An 18,445-nucleotide genomic window follows, 5' to 3' on the forward strand; every position below is an offset into this window, starting at 1 on the left:
TGTGTCATTACTTCACTAAGATGTTCTCAGAACAACTCTCAAACTCCAAAAAGCTATTACATCTAATTCCTCCAAGCCCACTTCCAGGAACTCTGAGTGGATTCCTGAAATAAAGTTTTTTGTTTTCACTGACATTTTGAATTGGAATGCATCTTTAAATGCAGTTATAAAACCCAGCAGTATCCTGTACCCATTTTCAGATTGACTATTTGCCTTGGGTTTATATCTCTCTCAGTAGGTATCCATTTCCTAAAGGTCACCTCCTTGCATTCTTCCTTCATGAGCCATAAACAAACCTCTCAGTTTTCTAATCCACCATCACTTTACATTTTTCTCTTAGTAGATAAATACTCAAGGCAAGATGGCTCACTCTCTTCAGGCTACATTTAAAACCCTTTACAGCCACACAGGGCTGCAGAAGCCATACCTACACCTGCCATGGGTCAACATCTGTTATTTAGATAAAGATGATTATTCCCCATTTATTTAGAGGACTGTAAGCAAGTAATGAAGATGAAAGGGAAAGGAAACAGGTCATCTACTTTTTTTTTTCAGCAAGAACTTTGCCCATCTGAAGGGTGCAGCTACATCAAACAGTTTCCCAGGAAGAGTCAAGTACCTGTTGCATGTGAAGCAGACTTTCACTGGCAATGGAACCAAACCATTGTGGTCTAACTCATGTTGTGCTTTCTTGACATTCTTTCCTGTGGTTTCTTCTTTTCGCCTCCTCTTACTAGTACCTGAAAGTAAATTTTAAAAGGCTTCGGTTTACTCACATAGAGGTTTGCTTACTGGTAGACACACATAATCATCTCAGGCAGAGACAAACAGAAAAAGAGCAGAGAGAGCTGCTTAAGGAACCCTTATCAACCACTAAATCAAGCATTTAGTGACAGAGACTGTCCTTAAAGACGGGCATATTTTATATTTATTCATTTCAGTGACATTCTATACACGAAGTCATTGCTTTGTTACTGGGTTATCATATCATAAATCAAGTTTTTTGACAATTGGAATTTCTTTCTTCAGACTGATGATCTAGACTAATGTGACAACAGCAAGCCCTATCCCAAGTGTGGATGGAGGTTGTAATGTGTAGCAGCAGTGTCCCCACAGGTCACATCTGAAAGAGGCCACCTGCTGCTGGACAGCTGGAGGAAGACCAGAGGTACACCTTTACTCTATGCTTTCACTAGTGAGACACAGGTATTAAGAAAGAAAAGAGGAAAGACAGCAGCAAGATGCAACTGCAGACATTTTCACCACCAGCAGACAAGACGTTGCTCACCTGGAAGTGCTGTGGTGCAGGTCAGTTCATTCGGCAGCTGGAACTGCGTTGGATTCCTTTCCATGGCAGCAGCAATAAGAAGCTCAAAGGGTCGCTTCAGCTGGGGCTGCCCACAGTCCATTTCTGCAATGGCAGAGTCATCATCCACGTCAATTATGTCCTCATCGACATCATTCTGCTCTGAGTTGGGGGTCTCGGTGCTGGCATTGGATGTGGGCGTGCCAGGCCGGCTTGCTCTCCTTTCCAAGATCCTGGCATGCGCATTAGCCCTGATGCTGCTGCTAGACCTGTCCAACAGGTCTGCGTCACTGGTGGGGGAGGTGGTCCTTTTCCCAGATTTGTCCACCAATCCATTTACCTGCCCCAGCTCTTTCTTCTGCTCCCGCTTCTGCACGACATGAATAGGCAGGCTTATCACAGAGGCCACAAACAAAGCACAGCAACCTTGACAAATATGCAGTCGAAGACAAACAACACCTGAAAAGGGTTGAGCCACTTACTACAACTTCCCCCATGAAGTCATCAAAGCTTGACCCAATATAGACAGTTTGATTGCTGGGGACAGAACTGCTGGTGCAAACCAAGCATGGGGAAGAAAATTAACATTTCCTCTCCTTTCAACTATATTTGAGTACAGATCAGGACAATGTTTCACAGCATCTAGTCCTAAATACTTCACAAATCATACAACTCTGTTTATCTTTCTAGCCAAGAAACTCCACAGTAGAACGTTCATTGTTGATATAGTCTACTGACCCATTAGAGAATGAGAAGGTCAGCCTGATAATACAAGCACAATATACAAGCAACACACTGCTATCTCTTGATGACAGAAACTTTGAGCATTGCCATCACCACAAGACCCAGTTTGCAAAAGGAGGGAACACTACATGGCCTAGCACAGGCAACTGTGCGCTGCTCCAGCGCCTGACAGCATCACCAGTATGGCTGAATCAACCTACTTGGTCACTAAAATGGTCTGTAAGAGGAGCGAAGTGTTAACAGGCAATTTTTAACACATAAAATTTGGGCTTTTGTTTTCTTTTCTCTCTCTGTTTTATTATTTCAATTTGCAATTTTCGTTTTTACTCTTGGCAGATGGCTGAACAGTACTCTGGAAACAAGGCAATCATTTCGGGAACAAAAGGCTGAATGTTTTCTTCCAATCTGTTTTGGGTGTCACTTCAAGGGAACAGTTGCTAGATAACTTAGAGTAGTTTCTAAACCCTCTGCTACACAGTCTTACGTAGTCACAGCATTAAGATGTTTACATTGTGCAAGACAGCTTCCTGGAGAAAGAGCATCAGGGACAAAAAAAAAAAGACAAGACAAGCCACAATCTTGCCCAATCATCTCCTCCCCATCTTGTTCAACAGCCCAGGAAATCATAACTCACTGTGATTTCACCCTCTGCTGATGTGTAACTGCTGTGAAGTCACACATCTAAAAAACACAGGTTAGCCAGAATCACAGCACTGCTGCCACAGCTGCATTAACTTGACTCCTATTTCACCTGTACACAGCTCACCTTCTCAGCAAGGGAACCATTCCCATTCCCTCTGTGCCTCAGCTCTCTCCCTCCTTTCCAAAACTGGGGGCAAGGAAGGCACAGCTTGACAAGAACATCAGGCACTTCACTTTTTGTTCCTAGTGGTGAAGTTAAAAATACCAAGAAGGTCTCATCAAGACCCTTTATTTTTCTTAAAGCTCGTTCCCAGCAAAGCCCTTCTGAACTGCAAACACAAAGAGCACCTCTGGTGGTTTGTACATACACATGAAGGGGACAAGAAGGCACAAACCACAGGATTCATGTTTCAGACAGACAGTTGGAAGGGCAGGGATCATGTCTGTTAGGAGAGGCTTTACCTTGCGGCGTACAGTGCAGCGGTGACACATCCACTCCCCCGGAGGCAGCATTTCCTCGCTGAGCGGAGGGTTGCTACAAGGGAAACAAAGCAAAGGCTTTACTGTGATTTCTGGAATGCCTCTTCTCACTGACACAGCCAAAGTTGGGGTAGCTCTGTAGGTTCCTCCTTTCCCTCATGGTGATCCCCCCATTTTGCTTGCCCATATATCCACTTAGTAAGACACCCTAAGAAGTTGGGCCTTCCACAACCCCTTCTCATCTCCATGATGCAGCCTGCTCCATGGCTTCAGAAGACAGCCTTAGAATTGAATAGTAAAGGTAAATGGAAGATGCCCTTGTGTACAACACATATACCTCCTCTCTAACACCAACAACTCTTTAAGCAACTTGATTAATCCATGTAAGCCTGCAGATTCCCATGCAGCAAACACAGTCACGGATCTAGGCACTTTCATCCCTTGAATCTGCAGTGCAATGAAGTTTACCCACTGCTTTTCATACACTCCATCCCTGAGCACACCCTTAATGGTGGAAACCACTTTCTATCTTAAGACAACCCAAATACTCTTAAGAGTGTCACCATAACCAGCTTGCCTTGGCTATGAAGCATAAGATACATCCTACTCATATGGATCTGCACTTACTATGAAAGCTGTATCACATGGAAATGACATTCTCATTTTGATGCTAGAAATAAACCAAAGCAAATTAGATGGAGTAAGGAGGACTATTTTGAGAAACACTTTCCCTCAGTTAAAGGCAGAGCAGCATATGTCAGATGATACACTTTCCTTACAGGTCCTACTACTAGTTCAAGTAGTTTCCATTACCTTTTTTATCATTAAGATTTGTTATTTCAGCAAAATGCTGACTGCTGCAGGACAACAGCCAGTTACATGTGGCTTTAAGACATACTTTCAAAAGTTCTGCCTAGTGATGCTAGAGCCAGCTGCATAGCAAGTCTGCTCTACTGTGCTGAACACTCAACAGGTAAGATTGTAGGACCTGGAAGCTCCATTTCCCACTGACTGGGAAATGGGTTATGAGGGATCCAGCTGGGACTGACTGGGTTAGAAAGTGATTGAACAGCAATGTGGTTACACCAACAGAAACCTTAGAAGACCAGCCCAAGAAACCAGGTAAGCATGGCCAGCCAGACTGTGGCTCATTTCAGGAGTCTCTATACTGCACCTACAGACAAATATCAAATCAACTCCAGGTTAAGCTTTAAGAAGTCTCCAGCATTGACAAGCCACAGAGCACAAGATGCGTATTTGTTGGCCAGGAATAGATGTGCCTTGCAGCAAAGGGAGAGGCTGTCTTCCTCGAGAATCTTGCTCCTAGCACAGGATCCCAGCCCAGGCTCCCAAGCCTGAGCTATAAAAACAAACATGCTTCCTTTGTTTGAACAGAGCCCCAGCGAGCCTTGCCCCGAGCACACCAGTGTGCCAGCAGAAAGCCTCTGCAGGTACTGCAGCCATCCGGGGTCACGCTCGCTCTTGGAACACTGTGCCTGGAAGACTGGAGGAAGAACACAGCAAGAACCAAACTGGTAATAACCTCAGCATTTCTGGTGTCAAGCTCCAGGGAACTCAGTAGAGCCAACACATCTGGCAGCCATTTTGAGGAGGAGTGAAGGGTTTCAGAGGCCTCTGTGTTCCAGGCGCTCCAGAAATGCAGTGTTCTGCATATATGTGCAGACATACCTGCAGCTTATGTTTCTCATTTCCTGCAGGACTTGGATGAAGAAGAGATCAGGCTCAAGACGAAAGCACCAAAGCCTCAACTACTGGCTGCTTTATATGAAGCCTCAAATGTTCAGCTTGAAGCAGTAACTCCCCCCCTACCCCACACTAATCTTTTGCTAACATAAGCAGGGAAGGGGGTGGAAGGAGGAGAGTAGCAAACGATCCACCGTGTGCTTGCTGCAGCATAAATCCATTGTGAGTCCTAAAGAGCAGACCCTGCAACAGCTCAGGTTTTCCTCCTGCTAGAGCCTTGGATCTGCAGCTACAGCCAGTATGGATTCATGTGTCCTATTCCCCCTCCCCACCCAGCACCCCAGGGGTGGCGGGGGGGGGGAAGCAAAACCACCACAGACTTTGATTTGTTCATAGCGAATTTTAGCCCTCTGAAGCTCCCGACGAGCGTGCCTGAACCGCTGGAAACACGTCTGCCCCATTCCAAAGCTTGTGCAGCGTGCCAGGGACCCACGCGCTGCCAGATGCCTCTGGTTATTTGCTTTAACTGGTACCTCAATCTTTTGCATTTTACAATAAAACAATTAACGCCACGGTGAATCTTGAGAGATGCCTAGAAGAGTTAGAGTAAGTTTCTTCTCAGGTGAGTATGTTACTGTCCCATTTGTTATGATTGAACTATCTGCTCCGCAACCATGAGATCCTACGCACAGTCTCCTCTTAAATAACAACTCAGAGAAGTATTTTAATGAACACTGCCACTGAAAGCCTGTGGAAGGAGGGGGAAAAGATTAGTTTTAGACCAGAAGCAAGCTTTTAGCTCTCCAACTAGCCTCCTGAGGTTTTTTTTTTTGTTTGCTGTCAGGACTTAGCTGTTATAGCAAGTGTATTAAAAGACTGATTCTGCTTCTCCTGGTTAATGAACTGTTCATCAAGGCAGCCCTCTGCACTAACAAAGACTGATGAATGCTGCTCCTGCACTGCTGGCCCCTCTGCAAGCAGAGAGCATTTCCTGGGTCTCACCATAAAGCCAGGGAAGTGCTAAAGAATGCTGTTTTAATTAACTAGTTATGACCACATTCTTCAACCTTTTAATGCAAGCATAAGAGAAACTGATTTTTAAATCTGTGCAAGATACTCGATCTTCATAAGCAAGGTGAGAATGAGCACTGTGGCAGGAGCAGCACCACCGTTTTCTCCCTATCTTTCACAGGTTCATTAGCATGCAGATCTCCAATTTTTAGTGTTCGCAGGAATTGCACAGCACCAACTTTATCTTCAATTACAACACATCTCCTTTCAGCTACACACCAATCAGCTCCTCCTGTCCTGTACCATTTTGCTGAATTTCTGTTTTGAAAGCTTCCACTTTTGTCATCGCAGGCAGAAGCGGTGGCCAGGGCTGCTTCACCTGCAACGTTTGGTGTCATACAAGTCAAATCTGCTCAGAAGAGCATGTTTCTGATTTTAAGACAAAGACAGCTCTGAAGAACTGAAGCTGGCTTTCAAAGTTAGCATCTATACAAACATCGGGAAGACCAACTTATACAAAGCCTCTGAAAATTCAAGGAGATGTTTATCAGATGTTTATTTCAAGGCACTACACTGGTACAAAATCACCTGCTGTAATAAAGGACTCATGGTTGCTTCTAAAAACATTTAAGTAGCATCTCCTGAAATTCAAATTAGATTTGTGTTGTCAGGACTTGCTTTTGTAAACTTTTGCACTAACTCCCATGGTCATTCAGTTATGCAAAGGCTCCCTAAATAAAGTTTAAATTACGATGATGAAATAATAAAAAAAACAAACCCTACAAGGGTAATCTGTATATTAGGAGTTTTTGTCAAGCAAACAATAGCATGAAGCCACTTAGCTTTTCAATTTCACACTCTGGAGCTCTCATACCTCAGATCAGATGCCTGTTGTTAGGCTAAATCCCATAATTACTCTTCACTTTGCTGACCTCAATAAGTAAGTAAACAAATGCTCAAAGGATGACACCTTCTTCAATACAAATTGGGCCACAGCTCTCAAAGGAACCAGTTATAAGCAAACCTGAAGTTATTTACACATGACATTCCTGGTGGCCATCTTGCGTCAAAGGCACATTGACACTGCTCTGGACTCAGCAGGCTACAGCCAGCTTCTGGGATGGGATAATGGCAGCAGGAAAACAAGCCAGTGTCTAGCAAAGCTTTCTTTGATGTCAGCAGTTTTTAACAATCAGACTCAGAGATATTTTTTTCTGTGCAGGGGAAAAGAGTATAACTCCACCAAAAAAAAAAAAAAAAAAAAAAAAAAAAAAAAAAAAAAAAAAAGAATGTTCCTGCCTACGTGTTTTCTTCTTCAAAATCTTCTAATTAACTTACCAAGACTCTATGACAGGCTTAATATGAAGGCTGCTGGTCATGTTTGCCAGCTAGATAAAGGAAGAAGGCTTTTAGCTCTTCCTTTGGACTCCTATTTATCCCCCAAAGATGGATAGAGCTACAGCTGTTCCACTAGCTTCATAAAGAACAAGGCTCCCTGGCTTCCTGCAGTAGGGCCTCAGTGGCAGCCGTAACTAAAACAAACCAGGAAACCAACCTCACTGTCAGTGCATCACAAGTGCCCCATTGAGAAACACAGAGTTGCATCACTTATACACGCAGTTCTTGGAAACAGTTTTACTGCACCCAAGTTACACACTTCTGTCCACAGCTGCTCCAAAATCCTGCAGGAGGAAGACACCTGGAACCCAGAGCTTAGAGCCTCTACCTTATACATAACAAAAAACAGACAAAACAAGCCAACAGCTGCAGCTGGTTTCAAGTTCCGCCCCAGTGCAACTCTTTTACCTTTTTATTTCAACTCCTGGATCAGCAAAGAGTTTACTATTTTCTGAAGACAGAAGTCAGATTTCATCACCTCAGAGATGGTTACTAGGAATACTGTCATGTATTATATAATGTATAACTATATAATGTATTATAATACCGACAACACTATCTATTCCAGCAATGTCAGGATTATTCCTCAGCACAGATTACTCCGTGAAGGTCTGCAAGTTCTGCTCATTAAGACGGATCAAGTCATGACACCCGGGAGTGCAAGAAAATTTTCCTGATGAAGCTGAAGGTTTCTCAAGCACCAGTGCAGAGAGCGGCAAACCTTAGGCATCATTTTTCTTCTTTACAGACCTTTAAACACAACCTGCTTACACTAAAATTGAGTTTCAGGAACTTCCTGGTCTCAATTAGGCTCACATGAAAGTTCTACCTACTTGAAGCCAGAAGTGCAGTTCCCTAACTACAGAGCACCCACTGCTATACTTTCATCTGTGGTGCAACTCTTCCTGAAAGACCTAGTGAAAAAGGGTTGATAGCAGGCAGCAAAAGGTTGTTTACATTGAAGTGCAAGTCGGTGGCCTGTAAAAGTTCTAAATTAGTAGCATCAATAAGACCTGGACATCACTAGACTGGTCACTACGTGGTTATTTTGGCTGCCACTGTGCAAGGAAAGGAACCAAAACGAGAGCTTCACAGGTCACCAATTATGCCATCATCTGGAACACTGCATCTGCTTAGCCTGCATCTTTCCAACGGCATGGCCAGAGTTGGAAATAAGGGTTCAGCAACAGAGAGCAGGATTAAAACACCATTACATGGCCAGGCAGTGAGAAACAAGATGCATGCAAGGAAAAGAATAATGATACACCAATATAATCTGTCCAGTACTAGAGCAGAAGAAAGACCTGAACTTGTACGAGTTTAAGAAGCAGAATTGCCAGGTATGCTAGATGCAAAAATTCATTCACTGCACGCTTCTTTCTACCTTCTAAACCAGCCAGTGCTCCACATTGCAAGGGCAGAATGACCACAGCTCAAGTCCTTGCCAGCAGTAGTACCATGCTCTGAAGAACCAGGTATTCCTTCACATGCCAAAGCACTGCTCTGTTGTAAATTGGAGTATTCTGTGAATTTCGAAGCCTGCAATGGTATTTACTTAGATCTTTCTTCAAACTGCTCCTCCTAGTCTCATTCTGGGTGGAGAGATCTAATCACAACGTCATGAAAGTAGAAGTTATCTACCTCACCTTGCTTCCCTCCTTTCCAGTGCTCACCAGGGGTCCAGCCTCCTCCCCAGACACTCCTACGTGGGCAATCCTGAGACTCACAGGGAATCAGAAAAGTTCCCTCCAACGTGATGCAGTAGAACATTTTTGTCTCAGAGCTGACAAGCAGGGGAGTCCAATAAACTGCATAAGCTGAATGTAAACATCTGATCACCTGATGTAATTAGTTACTTCTATTTACAGGAAGAACCTGGCCCACAGAGACCATTTCTTAGGCAACCCATTAGTTATTACCCTCCTTAACCACTAACAAAAAAATTGCTTTCATAACATACTAAATTTCCATATAGATAGAAAAGAACCAATTATATATCTATATAAACAAACATGCATTTAAAAATGTATAATATCACTTGTACTGCACTGAGGGGTTTTGATTTATTTTTAATTAGTTTAGATGGTTCTGAACTCCGATATTTGGAATGCAACTGTCAGAGAACTGTCCAGCTTTGCATTTGTAAGCAGAAATCAACAGGAAAACTTGTTGACTTTGGAAAATGTGGGTCAGACCCAGAAATTGAGGTATTCTGCACATCCAAACTCCTGTTTCTTTCCCATGCATCACCTCTGCCTGTATCGCAGACAATAGTAACAATAGCCTGAATTCAATGTCCAGATTCATTATTAAGTGTTCAGATCTTTACACACATCACGACACACGGGGCAGCATCAGGGAAAAGAAAGAAGGCAGAGGAACAACACAGCTCTAGTCAGAGTCGCTTCACCCAATTTTGTCTTCAAAGAACAATAAATGGAGAGACATCTCTGGTGGGGGGAAAAAAATCAAATAATCAAAACACAGGTCTGTGAGGTTTCTGAAGAGTGCACACATTCAGCCCTGGCCATACAGAATGTGCTCAAAGGAGACAGGGGTGAAAGGACAGAAGCAACATGATGGAAAAAAAGGAAAGCAGCACATCACAAGAGGATGAAGGACAGGCTCATAAAATCAAAAGCATGAATCTGTCTTCACACAAGCACAAGAGAAGTATAATTCTGCCATCTACATGTGGACTAGGCTTTCCCAAGAACATGGGGGAAAAGAAGGAAAAGAGCAGCAATAGAAATATCCACAAATCCCCTCAACCCTTAGAGCAAGGTATTCACTCTTTTTTGCCTTTTCCAGATCACCTTCATACTCTGCTCCTGTTGTGATTCTAGACAGACCACTGGGAAGTTCACGTGATGACTTGCCCAGAGACAGAAACTGCACAGGCAGGTGTTTCATACCAATCACTGGTGCTTGCCAGAAATTCAGCATGGGGTTTTCAGCCTGCTAAATTACATCCTCAGGCCACCACTTTCTGCAGTGTTCAAAGTCGGTAATCTCCAGCTCCATCTAGTTTACTTCAAGTGACTCGTGCAGAGCAGACGTCAACAGAAACAGGTTAGTGTTGGGTTCAGGCGCTCGATTTCCCCCAGCTGGCTGAGATGCTCTTTGCCTTCTGTACTCAAGATCCAATACACCGACTGGGAGAGCGATTTACGGGATTTCTTCTTTTTTTCTTCCCCCCCCCCCCGGGAATATTTACTCCATACCCTAAAAAAGTATTAGCTGATACCTGCCAACCCCATTATTAAAGAGAAGGTACCGCACTGTTTTTACTTATCTTACACTTACTGGACAGTGCAGCGTTCCTTTGAGGAAGCTGGGCAGACATCTAGTGAGTGGTGGAGTGGGAGGCAGTGTAAATTGACTTCTATAAGAAGAAAAAGCTGGCTCTGACAATCTGGCTATCAGAAACCCCTCAAGTTTAGCCAGCAACCTGATGTGGCAAGATGCTTTTTGCTCACACTCACTTCTTTCAAATCCTGCACTTTACAGCCCTATCACAAAGCCACATTGTATCCTCAGATAACAGTAGCATTTTCACAAGTCACTTCCTGACTGGTTGGAAAAAAAAATAGGTACATCCTTCCCGCATGTGATTTATATTCCCATAGGCAGCACTCCCTAAATACTTAAGATTCTGTAACACTTTCTTTCAGGAAGATACACCTCTTTTCTATGGTGGAAGTAACTCCTTGCTTTCTTCACAGCAGATTCCTGCTGCTTGCTACCACCTCAAGGATTAGTAATGGCTCCAGAACACAGAAAAATCTCAAGGATCTGACACATAGTAGTGAGTCAGTCTAGCAACAAAAATTTAGCATCCACTTATGTAGGTCAATAAACAGAAGAATTTGTTAGTGCCTCTGCTATGTAGAAAAACTCTTTCATTATTGACGCTACAACTGAAATCTTGAATTGATTCAGCCTGTCCTACACAGGGAGACAGCCAGAAGCCCTGCCTGTGGAGTAGGTGTTCTTCACACCACTACACCACCACCTACAACCCAAGTCATATAGGCCTGTTTCAGGGATTAAAAAAAAAAAAAAAAAAGTATGTTTGGTCCTGACTGTTCCTATAAATACATGGGTCTGTCTCTGATGAGCAATGGGGACACTTGGCATCTGAGGTGCCCTTTGAGCCGCTCTTGGAGCAGCACAGCCAGATGTCAGACAGGCGAATCATGACTGCTTCCCCTCTTACCACCCCACTCAAAGCAACACTGAGAAATAGAGAGAAAAGGGAAGAATCACGAAAGCACTATGATTTTGTGTAATAAACACAGTAACCCTCCCTAAGATCCGCAGGCAGCTGTACAATCTAAACAGCACTGAGCTTGTATGTGATAAGAAGACACAAGGCAAGCAAAATGAGAGTGAATATATTTACAAGATAGTGCCAAGATCTCCATAACAAACAGTCATTAGTAGATTAGTATTACGAATCTAATCCAATTAAGAATTTCCTTTGCAAATGCCTGGAGGAGCTGGAATTCCTCTGGGAAGACCTTTCCACATTTTGAAAGGCTCTGTGAGTCATGCCTGCAGGTCTGACATACCAGGAAAGACCAGCTCCAGAGCAGCACCACAAAGCCCTAAACCCCACCTCGAAATAAGCTACAGCATCCTAGGGAACTTGAGGAGTCAATTAAAAAAATTGACCCCACAGCAGCAAGAAAGAGACTTCTCAGTTCCACAACTCCCAGTCAATGTCAAACTGGCACCTTCCCAAGCAAAGGGACAAAACAGTGGAGAACTTTCCTCATTAACAGTCTCATACTTCGTCCTTTTAAACAGCTCCAGGCCATTATGGATGTTTGACACAACACTTCGTCCATACAGCAGCCATGTCCAAAGACAAAGCACAAGAATAAGCAGTTGAACACCCTCCTCTTTGATTTTGTCAGAATCCTAATGCCTTGCCCCTACCCCTTTACACTGATGCTGAGAACAGCAGCAGCAATCCACAGCTTGGTCTGAACGTCCAAGCTCTTCCCCACACTGCAAAATCTGCTCATGCTCGGTTTAACACTAGCAGCATACACACACAGGTGGGAATAGCGGTTTGCAAGCTCCCAAAATTAGGTTTGTTCATTAAATTCTTACTGTGAATGGTTTTCTGGTGCTCTCAGTTGAAGTTCATAGATTTAGGCTGACCTTATGTGCCTTTGCATCAAGAGATTTTGGACAGAATAATGAGAGCAAAAGATCTCATTGGTACAACTGTGCTGAACAGAAAGCCACGAGTGATCATGTTACCACATCTGCAGACAGTGCACAGTGACCCTTCACACCAAGAAACCAAGTCAGAGCAACTGCTTCCTTCTGGTTTAGGAGAGGGACTATGCTGGCCCCAGTGCTACCAATATATCAGAAGAAAAGATACATAAAAACAAGTATATACTTAAAACAATATTATTTTAACTAGCTATCAGTTAAGACAGATACATTTAAATTAATGTTTGGAACACAAGGGGTTCAGACTGATCTTCAAAATGCAATTACATAAATGTTAAAGTAGAGCTTTGCCAGTCATTTAATGTAAAAAACAAACAAAACAAAAAACCACAAAAAAAACAACAGATAAGCCTCAAAATAAAAACTTTCTGCAGTCAAACCACAAGATTATTTTTCTAAGCTGTCACAAGTGCCAGTGAAAGATGCAATTCAATGTACTAAAACCCTGCTCCTCTGCAGTTCACTGTTAGGCATGAAGTTGACCTCTCCAGCACCTTTCTGGACCATCCAGCTACTCCTTGCAGCAGCAGATGCTTCAGACCGTTTAAGTTTCTAAAGTTTGACCTGAAACCCCTCGGGAAGCCAAAGATGCCCCTTAAGGGAAGGATTAGCTAAGACAATAGAGAGCTGATGTTTCCCTCTCCTCACACAAAACTGATACCTAGGTAAAAAATCCAAAGCCAATGACCAAATGCCAAGATCAGGCAGGACATTTTACATCTGAATAAGGTGGGGAAAGAGTTATTGATGTCCTGCCAGTCAAACACAACTTGTTTCCCTTCTTTGTGCAAAACACTTAAACAGAAGTGATTCACAGAAAATATGCAAATTCCAGGTCAACTTACCTTCTCCTCCTTCTCTTTGCAGAGACACCTCTGTTACTCCAGTTCTTCGACAACAGTGCTTTGGCAAAGACTGCCAAATTGGAGGGGAAATGGAGCCAGAAGCTCCAAATACAAACACGAAGAGGCAAGTGTTGCAAAAAAGCCTGATGGAGCCAGCAGCCCCCAGTAAGGATGCAGCCTACCTCTCCCGTCACAGTCACAGGGTGATCCAGCAGCTGAGGGAAGCCTTTTAGCTGGTCACCACTGACAAAACTGATACTGTCTGTTTACCATGATAGGCAGCTGGTCAGCTTTAGGCAACTCAGGTCACTTTGTCATGCTAGCATGGCTTCAGAGCCAGGAGCATGCCACTTATAAAAGGGACTTCAGTCAGGTTAGTACATTTGGGCTCCTCCAACCACAAACTCCGGCAGTGAGACTTGAAAAAAACCAAACCAAACAAAAAAACAAAAAAAAACAAAAAAAAACAAAACAAAACACCACAAACAACCCAAAAACAAAACACCCAGAAAAAACAAACACAAAACTGTTCTGTGTTAGTTCTCCCTCCTGTTGTCGCTCCCCTCCCCCAGCTTGTTAACTAAACTTTTCCTCTCCCAGGGATCTTCCTAATCCTTCAGCAAAGCTGTTATAAATTTGCAACATCAGTCACTTTGCAAACCAACTTTAACATGAATCAGGTTTACCATGAGCTCAAGAAAATACAGGGAATTTAACAATCATATAGCCAGAAGGAGGATATAAACGGGGAAGAATAGAAGTAGAACTGGAAAATTGGTTTTCAATCATGTAAAGGAGCGCACACCATTCCCAGGGGCCTAGGTTACTGCAGAACATCAGCATGAAAATGCACACTGCACCATTATCCAAAGCAGCAGATTATGGGCAAATAGTGAAACCAAAAGGCAGACTTAAGAGCTAAAAATCCCATGTTCTGTTTCCAAGAATTATTAAGGAGAGACAAAACCCTCTCTGTACATACATTCAAACTTCAAGACTTTCACCTGACTGTGATATTAATTCAAGTGTATTGAAACTAAGTATCTGGAAGGGATTTAAAACTTACCCCTCCCAGCAGGCAAGTTCACCTGCAGCAGGGCTGGTAGCCCTCCCAGCCCATGGATGCTTACAGTACCTGCAGGAGTTTTAAGCTGAACTAGCAGTTCTGAGATGGGGTTGTGAGAAGAGGCAACACCCTGACAGATGAATTGGGAAGCCACTTCCACCCACATTGACTCAGGAGAGCAGATGTTCCCACAGTATATCAACAAAACTTGTTATTTACCATCAGAGATGTGTAACGCTATCAGACTTGGGAAGTTTAGGGAATTTTGGCCAAATGCTGTTTTCTGCAGAAGACAATAGGCTTAGGTACTAAATTGAAGTTAATGTGAACTGGTGAAGTTTGAGAACCACACACACCTAATGAAGCCAATTTTCTTACTACAGGTTCAAACACCATGGTATAGAAGAGCCTTCTCTAGACAGGAAGATACAGGTTTATGGGCCACTGAAGCAACCTACTGCATGACTTGGGCTGATCACACCCTTGTCATTCATTTTCTGTTACAGTATGGCCTCTCTTACACAGTTTTATTCAACTGACTACAAACCTCAGACCAACTAAGAGCAGCTCTTCATTTTTATTTCTATTGATAATAAATGCAACTTGGTACTAAACCAGACACTGTCAGCACAATCCAGCCAGTATGCCTGAGCAATATATTTAAACTGCTATTCAAATGACTTAAAACAAGCATTGCATTACAGCTGCTATTCTTTAAACAAAAAAAAAAAAAAAAGAAAGAGACAGAAAGGAAGTTTCAAGGGCTGCCTTCAGGCTGAAGTTTACAACCAGAACGGAAGTTTACTTCAAGCAAGGTGTAGGAGGTAAAGAGAAGAAAACATGAACTCAAAACCTGAGTATCCTTTTGAAATAACTGGTTCACTGGAAGGACTTGGCTGAGCAATGGACAGAGGTCCATGAGCAGAGCAGCAGAACTGGGTCCAAGCCATTCCAGACCATGCCAGCTCCTGCAGCAGGGTCTGGGCTACAGTGAAGAGAAGATAATCTAGGAAAGGCAACAAGTGAAGAGGTGTAACCAGAACTATTCCTTCCATTTTTGTTCTGAAGAGTGACTAATTAGCCAATTTTTTTTTCCAGTTACAATGCATCTAACACAAGCACAACCAAAGCTTTACAGATATATGATTTACATGACTGTTTCCTACTATAACTGCAAGAAACTTGCCAAATTAAACCATGAGATTTTTGCCAGACTTAGCCATGCACAAAGCTGTCTCGTTTACAAATAGGTTTAACTAGGATCCACAGTCAACCTGGAAACTCTACGGCATTAGTCACTGCTCTTCCACCTCAAAATGTGAAGTTTTATCCATCACTCCAGCCTCAATGAGAGAAGGCTCAGGATGTGTTTGGCAACATCTGAAAGCAAACACTGACTTTTAAGCAACCATGCCTTGAGAGAAAAAAAAAAACAAAACCAAACAACATCCTCAAAGCACATCAAGAATGCTGGACAATAATAATTAGTGTCCTCCCAGTAAATATTAAAGGATGTGCACCACCACCAGTAGCACTTCCTCAGGGTAGGAGGGATGATGTCATGGCTGCACGCTAGAGCATTGTCGGGTTCATCTGGCTACATGCTGCTAACGGGACACTCCCTACAGAACTGTGACCGCACAGTCAATTTTCCTGGTATCAGCAATCAGTTTAATAAGTGTTCAGAGACCTGCAATTAGCATATAAACCCAGTAAACCACCAAGCTGAAGAAGAAATAAAAAAGAACACCACCAAAAAAAAAAATGCAAAGAGAAGACATCTCTAACAGGGTGGCAAACAAAGCTCCAGAGCATGAAAGAGAGAAAGGAATGTGGTTAAAAAAATCTCCCCTAAGGAGGAATACTCTGTACACCCGAGCTCCAGCTGTTTGACTCGCCCGCTCCCTCCTCCACTCCATTATCCACTCTGGCTGTGCTAATTTAACACAAACCGCCCGCGTCAACTGTTGAAGGGGAGATTGGGGTGAGGCGGCCTCGGGTGCATTTGAGCTCCCGGTGCAGAAAAGAAAAAAAACTTTGGGCAGGAAAGTTGAGGTGCCTCTGGCAAGTCGCTTTGTGCTGAGAGCTGAGGAAGCTGCAAGGGAAGGCAGCCAGAGTCCTTCCTTTCTGCAGCCTCTACCGACCAGGGCTTTGCCACCACCTCCACACACACCTCACAGCTCCCACAGGGCACCCAGATTTGCATGCAGAAAGATTTGCCTTCATCAACAAAGCCATGCAACTCCCAGCAAGAGGAGATCCGACTGCCCCCAGTTCACAGCAAGTCACCACCACGGAGGAGACCAGCAGGTCCAAAGAGTCCGGAGGAAAAAAGGAGGGAAAGAATAAACGCCACCAATTTTCAAGTCTGGAGGCCTGCATTTCCACAGGGAAGATATTTTCACATTTGAGATACTGGGGGAGCGCTGCAAGGGTTTGGAAGTCATATATGCAGCCAAAATGGCGCTGAGAATAAAAATATAATTTAAAGGAAGGTCGCCATATTGTAAACAGTGAGGCAGGGAGACACAGAGACAGCAACCTCCATTATTCCCAGCAGCTGCAGCAGCACGGAAGCGCTGGGAACGTCAAGGCCTGATGCAGAGACGCCACCGCCGCTTCCCTCTCCCTGGAAAGGACCCTCGGGAGAACCCCCCAAAAGCAACCCACCCTTGGAAAGGGGTGAGGAGGGGAAATCGGAAGCTCCGGAGGGGGAAGGTGGAAGGCCAGACAGGGGCAGCACCAAGGCAGCCAGGCCGCACAGGCACCCGCTTCGCTCCTCCTCTCAGCTTCTGCTCAGCTCCAAAAGAAAGGAGGGTGGGTGAACCCCCGCTGCAACCCCTGGAGAAAGCAGCGAAGGGCCTCTTCACCTCGGATTAGTTTCGAGAAGAAGAACCCGTGTGAGGTTTACATTTCCTTTTTGTTCGTGCCTGCTATACCCGGCCTCATGTCCTTTTCCCCCTCCTCCCCAGGCAAGGTAGGAACCTAACGGGAAGCGGGAGCGGTTGGAGGAAAGGTGCTGCCAGGGCCGGGACAGCAAAATCCGGAGAGAGACAACGCCGAGCCTTACCAGCACTGAAGGTGGAAAGCGGCGGGGCAGTGATCGCAGCACAGCAGATCCCCTCCTTCCTTGCAGCTATCGCAGCTATCGTGGTTAGTGGCCCTGCCACTTCGCCTGGGCTCCTTCTCGGGCCTCCTGCTCTTTTTTTCCCCATCTTCGCTCTTGGGGGGAGCCAAGAGGGCTTGGATTTGCTGCACATACAGAGACAGACAGACAGAGAGGGGCTCTGAGGGGCTGGGATGGACCCTGACCCCACGCGCCCTTCTCCCAGATGCGTGCCGCGGGGAAAGCGCCCCGGGCCCGCCGCAGGGGGACGGGGGGACATGGCCATGGCAGGGCCTGCCCCGCCCGCCAGCCCCGTGTCCGGGAAGGCCTCTCCCGGGGATTGGGTGAGCTGCTTCTGTCCCTCCGCACTTCCTTCTATGGCCACGGGGCTCCGGGGGGGTGGGGGGGGTCCCTCGCCATTTTGCAGCCCCACGGCCTCCCCGGTCAAGGCCTCCTCCCTCTCCTCTTCCGCGGCTCGGGCCTCACCTCCATGAGCCCCCCGGAGGTGTCCAGGTCGTAGACGATCGTCTTGGTCTCCATCTTCTCCCACATTCATCCAGCCCGGGAGCGGCCCCGAGAGCCCCCCCCAGCGAGAGGGAGCAAAGGAGGGGGAGGGAGAAGCGACCCCTCAGCGGCAGCGGCTCCGCGTCGAGGAGGGGGGCGGCGGAGGGGCGGGCAGGCGGGCGGCGGGGCCTAGCCCACGGGCCGCTGCGGCTTGCCCGTCGTCCTCCTCCACCTCCAGCCGGGCCCAGGGGCGGCTGCGGGGGACCCCGCGCCCACTGCCATGCCGCGTAAAGGAAGGAGAGGAGGAGGGGGTGCGGCGCGGCCCCGCGCCCGCCGCCGCCGCTCACGCACCGCGCACGCACCACACAGACACAGGCGGCGCCGAC

General features: G+C 45.3%; 1 protein-coding gene across 1 annotated transcript in view; it reads right to left on the minus strand.

Moving 5' to 3' along the window:
• PHF12 (PHD finger protein 12) overlaps nucleotides 1-18,170 on the minus strand; it is a 30,798-nt gene extending 12,628 nt beyond the window's left edge. Inside the window, exons 1-5 of the mRNA XM_054394130.1 lie at nucleotides 18,042-18,170; nucleotides 17,520-17,701; nucleotides 3,155-3,227; nucleotides 1,289-1,676; nucleotides 620-740 (exon numbers count right to left, since the gene is read on the minus strand). Of these exons, the coding sequence (XP_054250105.1) occupies nucleotides 620-740; nucleotides 1,289-1,676; nucleotides 3,155-3,227; nucleotides 17,520-17,701; nucleotides 18,042-18,107 (830 nt within the window). The 5' untranslated portion in view covers nucleotides 18,108-18,170. The remainder of the gene's footprint in view (nucleotides 1-619; nucleotides 741-1,288; nucleotides 1,677-3,154; nucleotides 3,228-17,519; nucleotides 17,702-18,041) is intronic.
• Between the last annotated feature and the right edge of the window lie 275 nt (nucleotides 18,171-18,445).

The sequence above is a fragment of the Indicator indicator genome, chromosome 30, assembly GCF_027791375.1.
Source record: "Indicator indicator isolate 239-I01 chromosome 30, UM_Iind_1.1, whole genome shotgun sequence".
NCBI lineage: Eukaryota > Metazoa > Chordata > Aves > Piciformes > Indicatoridae > Indicator > Indicator indicator.